The following is a 15,445-nucleotide window of genomic DNA, read 5'->3' as shown; positions in this document are numbered from 1 at the left end:
AAACATCTTATTCTAAAACTGACAATTAACAATATTTTTGCTGGGTCAATATTCGTAATGTGAAGTTTTTCTTTGACTTATTTAGAAAAATCTTAACTGGGATTATCAACACTTATTATTGTTATTGTCATTTTGTTATTAAGTAGTTTCAGTATTTTTGTATAGTGACATTTTCTGTAGTTATGTATTACACTTTTCCTTTACATTACACTTTTTTTCTTTTTTATCTTGACAAGGCTACGTATAGCGTTACACTGCATTATTTACTGACTCAGTTGCCCTGGTGATGTGGCAATCTAGGCCAGCAGCCTCTCAGACCACCATAAATCAGGAACTCAAACCTTAATCATAAAAAGGTATCACCACTGAATGAAAATAACATGACACCATTTTTATGATTTTGGGAAACAAAGCTCTCAAACAAGGCACCCACACAAATTAAAAGAATATGATTGTCTATGTTTATGAATGGGCAGGATTTTTAAAAGCCACTCCCTATGTAATTGACTCCCCACTCACCCCTGATGACACTGATGTTGAGAAATAGACAAAGTGAGAAGCTTAAAGCTCTCAACCTCTGACTAAACAGGGAAGATGCTATTTACTGTGGTTCTGGTTGTGGTTAACTTATTCCAGCACCATTTATGGTTACAACACATTCATCTAACACTGCACAATATATTGCAAAAGTATTGATATTGCAATATTGGCTGACATAATAATCAACACTGCAACAGAATTTTTAAAATGTACTTATTATTGTCAGTGTTAAGTTCTAAATTAGCCTTGTTTTAATACTAGTTTGTCTTTGTAGTATATTTTTTACATAGTCTGACTCGTGAATTATATGCTCATTTTAGTTTCAGTATAACTAAAATGATAATAGTACATTCAAATATCATAATTACATAAATTGCTGACATATCGGATATCAAAATCTTTTCTAATACAGTGCAGAATTAATCCATGGCCCCCCATTATGCCATTGTAATATTACCATGTGTTGTTTTGGCAATTGTGATTATATACTGGCAGCAGCTTTTCTATATTTAAAACACTTTTCTTCGTCTATTCTTGTGACAATGCTCAGTTTTCTTGAGGTCTAGACCATTTCCAAATGAAGCTATAATTTTATTGTTGCATCTATTATAACAACTGACATCATACTTTTTCACTTTCTATTTTGTCCTCCAAACTAGTGCTGCTTTAGCCCCCGAGTTTAGCCCCCCGAGTTTAGCCCCCCGAGTTTAGCCCCCCGAGTTTAGCCCCCCGAGTTTAGTCCCGATGTAGCCCCGATGTAGCCCCGATGTAGCCCCGATGTAGCCCCGATGTAGCCCCGATGTAGCCCCGATGTAGCCCCGATGTAGCCATGGTTTAGTCATGGTTTAGTCATGGTTCAGCCCTTGCCTCTCGCTCACTCTATTCTAGAACATAGCCAGATGTAATCTACTAGACTAGAAGATGAATGCTCCTTTTTGTCCAGTAATGATAGTATTTTACTAGGCCCGTCATTATAAAACATGTTGAAGTTTGATATGTTGCTACAAAAAAACATCACAATGAAAAAAAAAAAAAAGTCTACTACAAAAAATACAAATAAACATGGCCAAATATAGCATTTATTATTAATCAGTATATTATCACTTCTAAGTCTCACTCACCTCCTCCTGCTGCCGGACCCTCCCACGATGTGTTAGTCATGTCCTGGACATAGTAGTTGAAGCTGACATTAAGACACTTCATTGAGAAATTCTCCATCATGAGACGAGCCACTGCTGCGTAACGGGAATAAGGGTCTCCGAGAGACGCATCAGCCATGACACCACACAATGCCTCAATAGTGATGTTGGTTCCAATTACTCCCTGAAAAAGAAACACAATAGTTTTGACTTGCCATGTTTCCTGATTGAGGCGACAGTCACTTTTTGCAATGTACAAATGACATAGAAAGGTATTTAGTCAAAGTAGGGGTATTTAATCACCTTTCCCCCTGTTTGTAAAGTTTACAGGTACAAAATGTAACTTTTCACCTCCTGATTGTCTTCATGAAGATAGTATTGCTTTGCCAAGAATGTTCCACAGTATGACATTAAACATCTCATCATGGTATCAGACACTATTAGACTAAGTTTCAGGTCAGATCTGTGGAGAGGTGATCTCGCTCACAATAAGAATGCATGTTTACCAAGGTATTTTTAAGCAATAAAACACCTATAAATGATTAAATGAAAGATGGAGTTCTGAAAGAGTTCAGTGCAATGACATTAAAAAGGACATGGTTAAAAGCATATGTGCACCCTCCCACCAGAGAAATTACATAGTGGACTTTTAAATTAGTAAAAATAAAATAAATTAAAGCTGCAAGCGGCAATGATGGCCCTCGCCCCCTGCATGACCACCCCCCCACACGGACAGCCCAGGGTCAACCACTGTCCCCCCCCCCCCCCCCCCCCCCCCCCCGGCTGCTATCCACCCCCCTTCACACGGTTTCTATATATGTGTGGCCATTGCATTATAATGGTGGTCCACAGCGTTGAAACCGGCAACCTCATGCACAATACAGGTATGGTGTAATTGACTTTTTTGCCCCTTTTGATGTCCACAATTATCTCCCCACGATATTCATTTTCATGCCAAATGGACAAAGTTGTGTCTTTTAACTGTACTGTAGGGGGCGCTATAGAGGTCACTGGCCACGTGCTCATTATGGTTCTCTATTCACAGTTTTATTCTGCATCAGTGGTTAGAATTTGAGCTCTTTAGGCTGATCCATGTGTCTGTGAGCGGGAATCAAAAACAGGAATTATTATCATAATTATTATCATATTTTGATGGGGTGCTGCACATACACCATAAAGAATATCCCCAAAACGTGGATGATTGACAATCAACATGTGTACATGTATGTGGAGTTTGAGGTCATTTGGATGAAAAACCAAAGACTAGATAGGTTTCTTTAGTAAACCTGGGACTAGATACGTTTTGAAAACACGCAACAAAAAGAGTGACAAATTTTCGATCCAATATGGCCAACTTCCTGTCTGCCCTAGGGCAGCACAATGATTGGCTTTTTTGCTTGTCTCCATGAGCTCTATCACTGGTGCGAATTTCATTGAGCTAGGTTGAAAAATGTGTGTCGGCTCCCAATTCATTTGAAAATTTTGAATTTTTTTTGGAGGCGCCGTCGAGCCGGGGCATCGTCGCGATGCCAATTTTATGAAATTTTTTGCCAACCCGATCGATCCTATACCCAGTGTGGGGACTTTTCGTCAATGTTCAGGGGGCGAAAACTGCGACGGAATTAGTGGAAAAATATAAATAATTAAAGCCGCAAGCGCCAATGATGGCCCTTGCCCCCCGCACGACTGCCCGGGGCCGGCCACTGCCCCCACGCACTATTCCCCCCGCCCTGCCACCCCCCGGCCGATATCCCCCCTTTACACAGTTTCTATAGCACAGTGTGGCCAACGCATTACAATGGCAGTCCACGGCGTTGAAATGGCAACCTCGTGCCTAATACAGGTACCCTTTTGAGGCCCACAATGATCTCATCAAGTTTCATGCCAATCGGACAAAATTGTGTCTTTTACCTGTACTGTACGGGGCGCGATAGAGGTCACTGGCCACATGCTCATGATAGTTCTCTATTCAGTTTTATTCTGCATCAGTGATTAGAATTTGAGCTTTTTAGGCTGATCCATGTGTCTGAGCGGGAATCAAAGAAATAGGAAATGAAGGCGTTATTCGGCGGAGGCGTACAGGCAAACGCCGTGGAATTTGGAGAAAACGTGGATGTTTTATGAAAACCCATGTGTCTGGATGTGGCATGTGAAATCTGAGCTCATTTGGACCAAATACCAGGGACTAGATACATTTTGAAAACATGCGGCAAAAAAAGTGGCAAATATTCAATCCAATATGGCCGACTTCCTATCCGTCATAGATCAGTGCTTCAATTCATTTTTATGCTTGTCCCCCCAATTCTCTATCACTGTTCTGATTTGTGTGCATGTATTCAAAAATTTACCAGCCTCCTCTCCCATAGGGGTGAAATTGTAGATGGCGCCATCGAGCCATTGGGCATGGGAGTTTTTCGAGATGCCAAATTTATGAAATCTTTCGCCGAGACGGTCGATTCTATACCCCCATGTGAGACTTTTCGTGCATGTTCAGGGGGTGAAAGATGCGATTGTTTGGGCAGAAAAACAAAGAACAATGTTAATGTGCAGTGTGGCCCTCGGCTGTGTGGCCCTGGCTCCATATGAGAGGGGTCTGTGGCTTTGCACCGGCAACCACGTGCATAATACAGGTATGGTGTAATTGACTTTTTTTGCCCCTTTTGAGGCCCACAATTATTTCCCCAAGTTTCATGCCAATCGGGCAAAGTTGTGTCTTTTAACTGCACTGTAGGGGGCGCTATAGAGGTCACTGGCCAAGTGCTCATTATGGTTCTCTATTCAGTTTTATTCTGCATCAGTGGTTAGGATTTGAGCTCTTTAGGCTGATCCATGTGTCTGTGAACGGGAATCAAAAACGGGAAATTAAGTCATATTTTGAGGGCCTGCTACATGTAAACCGTAAAAAATATCCACAAAACGTGGATGATTATTGACAATCAACATGTGTATTTGTATGTGGAGTTTGAGCTCATCTGGATGGAAAAACCAAGGACTAGATAAGTTTCATTTGTATGCATGTCAAAGTGGAGTGGGAATTTCAATCCAATGATGAAGTCATATTTTGAGGGCCTGCTACACATAAACCGTAAAAAATATCCACAAAACGTGGATGATTATTGACAATCAACATATGTACATGCTGTATGTGGAGTTTGAGGTAATTTGGATGAAAAACCTAGGACTAGATACGTTTCACGTATGTGAAAGTGGTGTGGGAATTTCAATCCAATAAATCCAAGTAATTTTTTAACAGCAATCTACACCAAAAACCATAATGAGTATTTCTAAAACGTGGATGATTATTGATGAACAACCTCTATAGGTGTGGCATGTGGAGCTCCTTCGGATGAAAAACCTAGGACTAGATACGTTTCATAGACACGCAAGTCAAAGTGCCATGGGAGTTTCTTTTCAATTTATTGCGCCCCTGGTGGCCAACTGTGGAAATTAACCCATGGCCAGAATGTAATTTTTTGGTTCTTTTCATGCCACCAATTGATTCCCCAAATTTCATAGGAATTGGATAATGTTGGCGATTCACCTTATGTGTAGGGGGCGCTATAGTGTTCATTTTGATAACAATTAATAGTGCATACTATTAATGCCCTCATATCACATGTGTGAATTTGAGCTATCTAGACCAATGTATGTGTGTGTAAGAATTTTTTTTATTTTTTTTTTTTTGAGTCTTTGCACCCCTGGTGGCCAACCGTGGAAAATGACCCATGGCCATAATGTCATTTTTTGGTTCTTCTTCGCCACCAATTAATTTCCCAAATTTTGTAGGAAGTGGATGATGTTGGCATTTCACCTCTGGGGTAGGGGGACCAGGGGGACTGTCTAGACCAGGGGTCTCAGACTCGCGGCCCGTGGGCCAATTGCGGTCCTCGGGGCGAGTTTGATATGTGTGGCACTTTACAGTGTTGTGTGCGGAGCTGAACGAACCTACCAATCACAGTGGGGTATATGGCTCTGGGGGCGGGACATCGGCCGGGTGTGATGCAGAGAAACATTTCTCAATGAGTGAAAGTTACAGCAGCGCTGCCATGGAGTGTTTTGTTCCGTGCCTGGTTTCTATTGAGCACACGAGGACATTCGTCCGAGCACGTTGCGTTCACAACACAAAAAAGGTGTTTTTAAGTTGCTGCTCAGCGGGATATTACACGTATATAAATTTACATAAATATATTCATATATTTACACATGCACGTCAATGGCACTTAGAGAGTTAATATGAGGTCTCTCTCTGACAAAATAAATCAAAGTGATGGTTACGCGGCGGGATAAAATAAAAGTAAAGAGCTCAGTGCAGCCTCCTGTGTCTGTGTACACATAGGCCACGTCCCAATTCGCCAAACTGGCCTTAGAATCACCATTCCAAGTGTGCATCGAAGGGCAGTTACGTAATTTCCGGCGCGACAAGGGCTGTCCCATTTCAACGCACCCTACTGAATTCGCCCGACAAACCTGCCCTTCCCTTTCCACCGTTTCCATGGAGATCGGATGTAACCGAAGCGTGCATCCGTGCACACTTCACACACTTCTATATCTCATCATGCACCGCGGTTACGCAAAAAAGAGAAGAAAATGGAGTCCGTTGCGCAATACACGTTCAAATGTTCGTACTGGTTTACCTCATCTACAACAGAGCGACATGAAACTGTTAAATCTGAATAAAGATCTGTACAGTGTGTTTGATGATGAAAAAAGAGTTACATGGAATAAAGGAATGTGGAGTTATTGCTAGACAATAAGAACACATTATTATCATTAAAAATGATTATTGCAATAAGAATAATGTAAGAATGCTCGTTTCTATTGTAAGCGTCAGAGACCAAGAGACTGAAACGTAAAGTAAGAAGGGTTTAATGAGTTGCACACAGGTAATGTGAACAATGAAGCAACGGACTCTCAGGAAAGGACAGAAGAGAGTCTTGAGACGTGCACAAAATCTTCATGAGTTCCGGTACATTCCATACGTCTGCGCCCCTCATGGGCACGTGTCATTTACCTTCGTGTTAGTAAATCAAGACACTAGCTTGATGTAGCGCTGCACTGCTAGAAAATACCTTATAATAATCAGATGAAAAGAACTGGCATGGCATAGAAGGGAAACAGCGCCCTCTACTGTTATTAAAGTGGTGTAGACACTGGCCAAAATACCGAACCATTAAACTGCAATATCCCACTATATGTACAACTAATCAGTGTTCTCTGGTTTATAGACTATGAATGTCAAAATGATATTGTTACCTCTGTCTCTGTTATTACGTTTTCACAAGGTATATTTTGTTAAAGTTATGAAGTAGCTACAATTGAGTAAAAAAAATCACCTCGAACGTTATATTTGCCTATTGATATTCAATCTAAACAGAAAGAAATGGCTGTGACGACGACATCTTGACTTTTCTTCTATTAAATAATAAATCATTAAAAATAACGTACGTAATGTACGTATCGTATGCTCAAAGACAGCGGTGGAAGTGCAGTCCGTGGTGTGGGCCTGTCCCACTTCAGCAAGATGGCGGCTACACTGAGGAGTACACACTCTCGACCGGAACCTTCAAACTACACTTTGAAGAGTACTTCGAAGGGACCCTTAAAAGGGTGCATTTGGCGAATTGGGACACAGCCATAGTGACACCTGTGCATCCGCAATAACAGTCCCCGCTAACCCGGTCATTGGCCGTGTCCCAATTCGCCACATGCACAGTTTCAAAGTACACTTCGAAGTGCTGTTCAAAGTACCCGGCCAACAAAGGGTGCTCCTCCGCCTTCGTGCCGAAATGGGACGGGGAGATAGTTTGCAGTCACATAGTGACACCTGTCCATCGGTAATAACAGTCCCCGGTAACCCGGACCAATTATAGCGTCGCACAGTCAGACAAGCTTTTAACATTTTCTTACATTTCTCTCTTTTTTTAAACACTCTCAAAGTTCAGACCTTTGTAGATAATACTACTACTAATAATAATAATAAGCACAGTATTATAGAAAGAAATACTATACTAGCCAAATACTATACCCTACTGTAAATAAAAATTACAGCTTTTAGAAATATTGTAACAAATGTCATTTTAATGATCAACCTACGACACTGGACACATAAGAAATGATTAATATTGTCTCAGGTGTATTTCACAGTTCCTCTGACCCTCTTCTTCATCCTGGCGCCGCTCCCCTGTAGTGTTTCATAAAGCGTTTTAGCTTTTGTTCGGATGATGTTGTTTGATGTGTTGTTGATGTTGGTTTCCAGCGTAATGTTCTTTTTCCTGCAGTCACTGATCCACAAAGCTAAAGCAGAATCCATCCGCACGATGGTTACAATCCCTTCTGCATCCTTGTTCAACGCTATTATTCCTCCTTTATGTAACGAACAAAAGATTCATTTATTCTGTAATGACGCCTCCTCCAGCCGCGTAACTTCTCCCTGTCCTCAGCATGTCCATGTCCTGCTTAAATAAACCAACACGGCAGGACAGTTACAGCTCATCTTCATTAAATAACTTCATTCATCTCATCTGGTGCGTGCCCAGTGCGCGTCCACACCCTGTTTACTCTTGTTACATTTTTATCGGTGTGCTCCTCAAATGCACTGTACCGCAACAATGAGTAGGAACCAATATTATTTAAAAAATAAAATAAAATCTGCGAAACAGTGAGCCCGGGAAAAGTGAACTGCGATATAGCGAGGTATAACTGTATTACACAGCCCTAAACATGTCTTTTCCAAAGCCTGCAGTTAAGAGAAAGGTTGGTGATGAGCACAGACAATTTCAGGAAAAGTGGGAAATGCAATATTTCTTTGTTGAGCACAGGTGCACCACGACATGTCTTATTTGTACAGAGAAAGTTGCAGTGCACAAGGAATATAATTTGAAATGTCACTACACAACTAGACATGCTGAGGAGTACTCAAAATACCAGGGAGATGAGAGAGCCAACCAATCTTAAAACAAGTCTACTGAGGCAACGGGATTTCTTCAAGAAAGCAACCAATGAAAATAATGCAGCAGTTGAAGCTAGCTACTTGGTTAGTGAGATGATTGCTAAAGCAGGAAAGCCATTCACAGAAGGTGAATTTGTCAAAAAGTGCCTATTACAGGCTGCAAGTGTAGTCTGTCCGGAAAAGAAATGTCAGTTTAACAACATCAGCCTTTCTGCCAACACCGTGGCAGAGCGCATTTCTGACCTGTCAAATGACATTTATGACCAACTGTGTGAAAAAGCCAAATGTTTCAGTGTATACTCAGTTGCTCTTGATGAAACCACAGACATCACAGACACTGCCCAGCTCGCCCTGTATATCCGTGGTGTTGACAATTTTGAAGTGATGGAGGAGTTGCTCACAGTAATTCCAATGCATGACCAGACCACTGCTCAAAATATATTTCACCAGCTATGTGATGCCATTGAGAATGCCGGTTTGCCATGGAAGAGGTTTGTTGGAATAACAACCGATGGAGCGCCATCAATGACAGGGAGGAAAAATGGACTGGTGGCACTTGTTCAAAAAAAACTGGAAGAGGAGGGTGTGGAGGAGGCCATTGCTCTGCACTGCATTATCCATCAGCAGGCTCTTTGCAGCAAATGCCTGAAGTTTGACAATGTGATGTCTGTCATTGTGAAATGCATCAACCAAATCAGATCCAGGGGCTTAAAGCACAGAAGGTTTCGTGCTTTTTTAGAGGAAATTGAATCAGAATATGGGGATGTGCTCTACTTCACCGAGGTACGTTGGCTCAGCAGGGGAAATGTATTGAAGAGATTTTTTGAGTTGAGAGCAGAAGTGAAAGTCTTCATAGAGAAGGATGGAGTGGTTGTTCCTGTGCTAAGTGATCCCAAATGGCTCATGGACTTAGCTTTTCTTGTTGATATCACACATGAGCTTAAATTGAGGTGGGGGGTTGTTTGGTTATGATTATTGATGTGTTGGGGTTGGGTTGTTGGGCTGTCGGGTGGCTGGGACTGATTTTAATGCTTTGTAAAGCACTTTGTGTTACTTTTTTTGTATGAAAAGTGCTATATAAATAAAGTTTGATTTGATTTGAATGTACTGAACAAGAAGTTACAAGGCCAGGGGCATCTTGTCAGTGCTGCCTATGACAATGTAAGAGCATTCTCCACAAAACTTGTGTTATGGAAAACCCAGCTCTCTCAGACAAACCTTTGCCATTTCCCAGCATGCAAGGCACTCGTGGATGCAGGCACACCATTCAGTGGTGATAAGTATGTTGATGCCATTTTTAAGCTACAGGAGGAATTTGATCACAGATTTGCAGACTTCAAGACGCACAGAGCCACATTTCAAATTTTTGCGGACCCCTTCTCCTTTGATGTGCAAGATGCCCCTCCTGTGCTTCAAATGGAGCTCATTGACCTGCAGTGCAACTCTGAACTCAAAGTTCAGCGAAGTTCAGGGAGGTGAGTGGAAAAGCAGACAAACTTGGGCAATTTTTGAGAGAACTGACCCCCAGCTTCCCTGAGCTTTGCCGAATGTTCAAGCGGACTATGTGCCTTTTTGGGAGCACATACTTGTGTGAAAAACTCTTCTCCACCTTGAACTTCAATAAGTCTAAGTACAGGTCCAGACTGACTGATGATCATCTTCAAGCCATACTGAGGGTCTCAACTGCTTCCTCCCTCAAGCCAAATGTGGTTCAGCTATGTGAAAGGAAGCGCTGCCAGGTCTCTAGCAGCAAGGAGTAGGCGAAAAGCCATGTTCAGAAGAACAGTTCATGTTCAATTCATGTTCAGGACAATTCATGTTATTTATTATGGATTGATTGATGTATTTTCTGATTAATTCTTAATTTGTTTATCTATTTTTCATCGTATTTTGTGTTAAAAAATAAAAATAAAGAAATTTGAGAAGATTGTAATTTTTTTAAACAAAGTTTTTCTTGGGGAAAACCTGTTGCGGCCCAGCCTCACCCAGACTCTGCCTCCAGCGGCCCCCAGGTAAATTGAGTTTGAGACCCCTGGTCTAGACCAATATATGTGCGTGTAAGACATTTTTAAATGTTTTTTTTTTTTTTGTGTGTGGTCTTTGCACCCCTGCTGGCCAAGTGTGAAAAACGACCTATGCCCATAATAATATTTTTTGGTCCATATAATGCACCCAATTTATTCCCCAAATTTCGTAGGAATCCAATAATGTTGGCGTTTCACCCCATTGGCAGGGGGAGCTATAGTGTTAATTTTGATTAAAATTAATATTGCATTCCATTCATGCCTCAATCACGCATATGTGATGTGAATATGAGCTCTGTAGACCAATGCCCATGGTTGTGAGAAGACATCGAAAAAACAGGAAACAAAGGCGTATTTCGACAGCGGCATACGGGCGAACCATGGGGAATTTGGAGAAAACATGGCACCCCATGTGTCTAAATGTGACATGTGAAATCTGAGCTCATTTGGACCAAAAACCTGGGACTAGATACGTTTTGAAAACATGCTGCAAATGAAGTGGCGAATTTTTGATCCAATATGGTGGACTTCATGTCCGTCATACAGCAGCGCTATAATTATACTTTTTGCTTCTCTCCATGAGCTCTATCATTGGTGCAAATTTCATCTAAATCTGAGTCAGGCCTCCCCGTTAAATTGAAAATCTAAAAATTTCTAGGCGGCGCTGTCAAGCTGCTGTGCATCAGACATTGTCGCGATGCCAATTTTATGAAATTTTTCGCCGAGCCGGTCGATTTTATACCTATATGTGGGACTTTTCATCGACGTTCAGGGGGTGAAAACTGCGATTGTTTTGGCAGAAACATAATAATAATTAAAACTGCAAGCAGTGATAAAGGCCCTCGCCACGACTTGCGACCACGGGGTACACGCCACCGCGGAGATCCTGCCTTTCGTTCCCGCTTATATCGCCCCTCCCCCCAAAATCAGCAACTGAGTAATACTACTCCATTCATTCCAATGAGACCATTCATCACATTGTCACGCCTGCACTGTTGGAAATAGAGGTATGTCTTCATTGGCTTTTTTGTTCAGTATGATGAGAGGAATATGTGTACCAAGTTTCAATGGTCTATGACCAAGTAATTATTTTTCATCCTTGTTGACCAAAACCCATGTGTTTCAATGAGAATTGTCAGACGTTGCCATGGCAAATCCTTTAAAAATAAAGGTATGGTGTCATTGACTTTTTTGTTCAGTATTGGAATAGGGATGTCCATGCCAAATTTCAAATGTTTGTGACAAAGTAATTTTTTTTACGTGCCATTTAAAAATTTCAAGGGGGCAATGTTGATCTGACCTGTGTAAATTGTATATCTATGCATTCAGATCAACATTTTGAAAAAAAAAAAAAAGTATATTCATGCCGGGAAATAGGACACTAACTGTGTGAGTTACACGCAATTAAAAACTTTTAAAAATTGCTTTTTCTTTGCAGGCTGGCCACACCCACATTTTATAACTTATAAGCAACTCTTTTGGAATTTTCTAATCCCACATGGGTCTAGTTCATTTTGACCAATTTGCAAGTTTCTTGAAAGAAAATCTGAGGCGTAAAAAAATTCAAATGTGAGAGGTAAAATTTTGAAAAAATGGGGTTGCGCCCACAATGGCCGACTTCCTGTAGAGTTTAGGGTGGGGTCATTATATAATTTTTTACTTGTCTTGGCATGTTCTATGTTTGTACCAAATTTCATTTGTCTACAATGAAAGAGGTCTCTCATTGCCGCAATGTATTTCAAATTTTGAGGTGGCGCTATTGAGTCATTTTGAAACATTAATTTTTTTGAACATCAAAACCTTGAATGTTGGGTCCAATAAAATTGACTTTTCGTTAACGTTCAGGGGGTCAAAAATGGCTTCAAAGCGCCTACCAAAATATTAAATAATAATAATAATGGAAACGCATTTTCCACCCATTATTTTTCTCCTAAACCATAACAGCTACAGTCATGTGACTTTCTCACATTGTGCCCCATCACAAATAAGGCCCCTGTGATTTTTTTCATAAGTTTTCAACAAATAGATTGTCTTTTTGAAAATGAAATTTTTGAAAATGAAAAATTGAAGGAGTAAATTTATCTAATATTATTAGAGGATCTATGTGGGATATTGGTATTACAGACTGGATTAGCCCAGAGCTGAGTTTTGGAGTAGCTTTGTTTATTTTGTCTCTAATGGTTGTAATTTTGTAATCGAAGAATTGAACAAAGTCATCACAACTAATGTTTGAGGGGATAAGAGACTCATTAGCAGTGTGGGAGTTTGTCAGCCTGGCTACAGGGCTGCACATAAATCTGGGGTTATTTTTGTTTACTTCTATTAGATTTGAATAGTATCTGGTTCGGGCTTTCCGTAGAGCGGCCTTATAAGTGAGCAGGCAGAGCTTCCATGCCTTCAGAGACTGCTCAGGGCGCGAGGGGCGCCAAAGCTTCTCTGTGCGTCTTACATGTTGTTTGAGTGTCCTGAGCTGTAACGTATACCATGGAGCTGGAGGTCTTGGTTTAATGCTTTTCTGTTTTAGCGGAGCTACAACATCGAAAGCAGATTTTAAGATGAGCATTGTTCTTTCAACCAATTGATTGGATTAAACTTATTTTCATTGTCACATGACATCTTTTAGTAATGGCTCAATAATTTCTTTAAACTCTGTAACCGATTTATCTGATAATGTTCTTTTCATTATAGTTTTTTTCTGCGGGGCTGGATACTCTTTTAGTATAAATTGAAAGGTAATTAAGAAATGGTCAGAGAGGATAGGGTTTTGAGGAAGGACAATTAGATCATTAATCTCAATACCATAGGTTAGAACGAGATCTAGAGTGTGATTGTGACAGTGAGTCGGCTTATTCACACTCTGGGTGAAACCGATCCCATCCAAGAGTGCGCCAAAAGCATTACTGAGGCAATCACTGCCGTTATCAACATATATGTTGAAATCTCCAACTATAACAATCCTTTCCCAATTCAAAACTAAACTTAGTAAATTATTATAAATATAACAGCTTTTTGGTTTTTCCAATTGGGGCACATAATGGAGAGTGCGAGGCTTTCAAAGGAGAGGTATGTATAGTTGGGTTTGGGGCTGAGAATTAGACTGGAATGAGAGATGATGGCCACACCACCACCTCGACTTGTGCTCCGGGCACTCTGAAAGTTCATGTGACTTGATGGTGTAGATTCGTTTAGTCTAACATAATCATTTTCCTGAAGCCACGTTTCAGTTAGGGCTAGCAGATCAATATTAAGGTCGCCAATTAGTTCATTTATTAAAAGAGATTTGGCACATTTATTTGTTTTTATTAAGTTATGAGATCTGACAGCTTCCTTGTCAGAGTTTAGGGGTGTTTTATTTGTACTTTTTGTACGTGGGGCACACACAGTCTCTGTCTGTTTGGAGCTGTTCTTGCTGGCTGAGCTGTGCCTCACTGGTCTAAACTGCTCCCTAACGTCACTATAGCTGTGCTTCCCTGAGCTATTCTGCGTGCTAGTCTTACCTGGTCAATCTAGACTAGCAATCATATTCTGAGCTAACAGGGCGGAGCCAGCCTGAGTGGGATGGATGCCGTCTCTACATATAAGCCTAGGCTTCCCCTCAAATGCCTTCCAATTATCTATGAAGACGACACCATTCTGCGGGCACCAATTGGTCAACCACTGGTTGACTGCTGAAAAGCGGCTGTATATTTCACAATTGGTGTAGTACACGGACTCCGACATCGACATAACCATTTCACAGACTGCCGCTATCTGTAACTTAACCACCTCTGACTGACCGCGCCGAGCATCGTTACCCCCCGCGTGTATAACGATCCGGCGTTACCTATTCTTTCTTTTCTTTAAGAGCCTAAGATTCCCCTCGATGTCACCCAGTCTGGCTCCAGGATAACACCGCGTGGAAGCTGTAGGCTGTTCCACGTCCCTGACTATGGAGCTCCCTATGACTAAAGTGAGGTAATAACTTTTTTGCCAGAAATTGAAAAGAGAATGTGAATTACATGGATGAGAAAAAAATGTGTTTTACTCAATACGACATAAATAATGCTTCCAAACTGATGATGCGTTTCCAACTGAGTTGTGTAAATTTTATTTAAATCAGTTTTGGGTTAGAATGTTACTGACAATCTCTGTTTTAACTTAAAATAGTCACTTTGAACAGTGTAATTACTTTTATATGCTTATTATAAATCAACTATAAAGCTAAGAATAATTCGTAATAGCAATTGCTTGATCAGAGATTTCAAACTATGGAAGAGATAGTTAGATTATATGGGCCACATGGAACTAAGTCATTGTTTAGCAAGTCTCAAATAGGTCTCAAGTCGGTCAAATGTTCTGGGGACATGTTTCAGTTTGGCCCTGTAAAATTAAACATTGAAAGTACATCTACCTATGCCTATCCTCTTTTTTTGAAGAAAACGATCATGTTGTCCCAAGTCTCAGGGCTCCAAGTCTCGTCGAGTCCCAAATCTTAATCCATTTTATGTCTGTTTGTCTCATCTCAAGTCACATTCGAGTCCAAGTCACGACTTGCAGGTCTGCACCTCTGGTCAATCACAACACAATAACAGCATAAGTAGAAAGCAGACAGGAGCCAGACAACCCTGCTATAGTTATAAACATTATGGAGTCTATCTTTATCTAATCACACCTATTATGTTCCACGGCTCACCACTGCCACCACTGACACACACCGGCTCGACAGCGCCACCTAGAAATTTTGAGATTTTCAAATTAATAGGAAGACCAGACTCAGATTTTGACGAAATTCGCACCAGTGATAGAGCTCATTG

General features: G+C 40.9%; 1 protein-coding gene across 1 annotated transcript in view; it reads right to left on the bottom strand.

Moving 5' to 3' along the window:
- The window catches only part of prss16 (serine protease 16), a 34,083-nt gene that overhangs the window by 3,962 nt on the left and 14,676 nt on the right, over nucleotides 1-15,445 (bottom strand). Inside the window, exon 6 of the mRNA XM_033976414.2 lies at nucleotides 1,662-1,863. Within this exon, the coding sequence (XP_033832305.2) occupies nucleotides 1,662-1,863 (202 nt within the window). The remainder of the gene's footprint in view (nucleotides 1-1,661; nucleotides 1,864-15,445) is intronic.

The sequence above is a fragment of the Periophthalmus magnuspinnatus genome, chromosome 13 (genome assembly GCF_009829125.3).
Source record: "Periophthalmus magnuspinnatus isolate fPerMag1 chromosome 13, fPerMag1.2.pri, whole genome shotgun sequence".
Classification (NCBI taxonomy): domain Eukaryota; kingdom Metazoa; phylum Chordata; class Actinopteri; order Gobiiformes; family Gobiidae; genus Periophthalmus; species Periophthalmus magnuspinnatus.
Note: the sequence above shows the minus strand (reverse complement) of the source record. Positions and strands in the feature narration are given on the sequence as shown.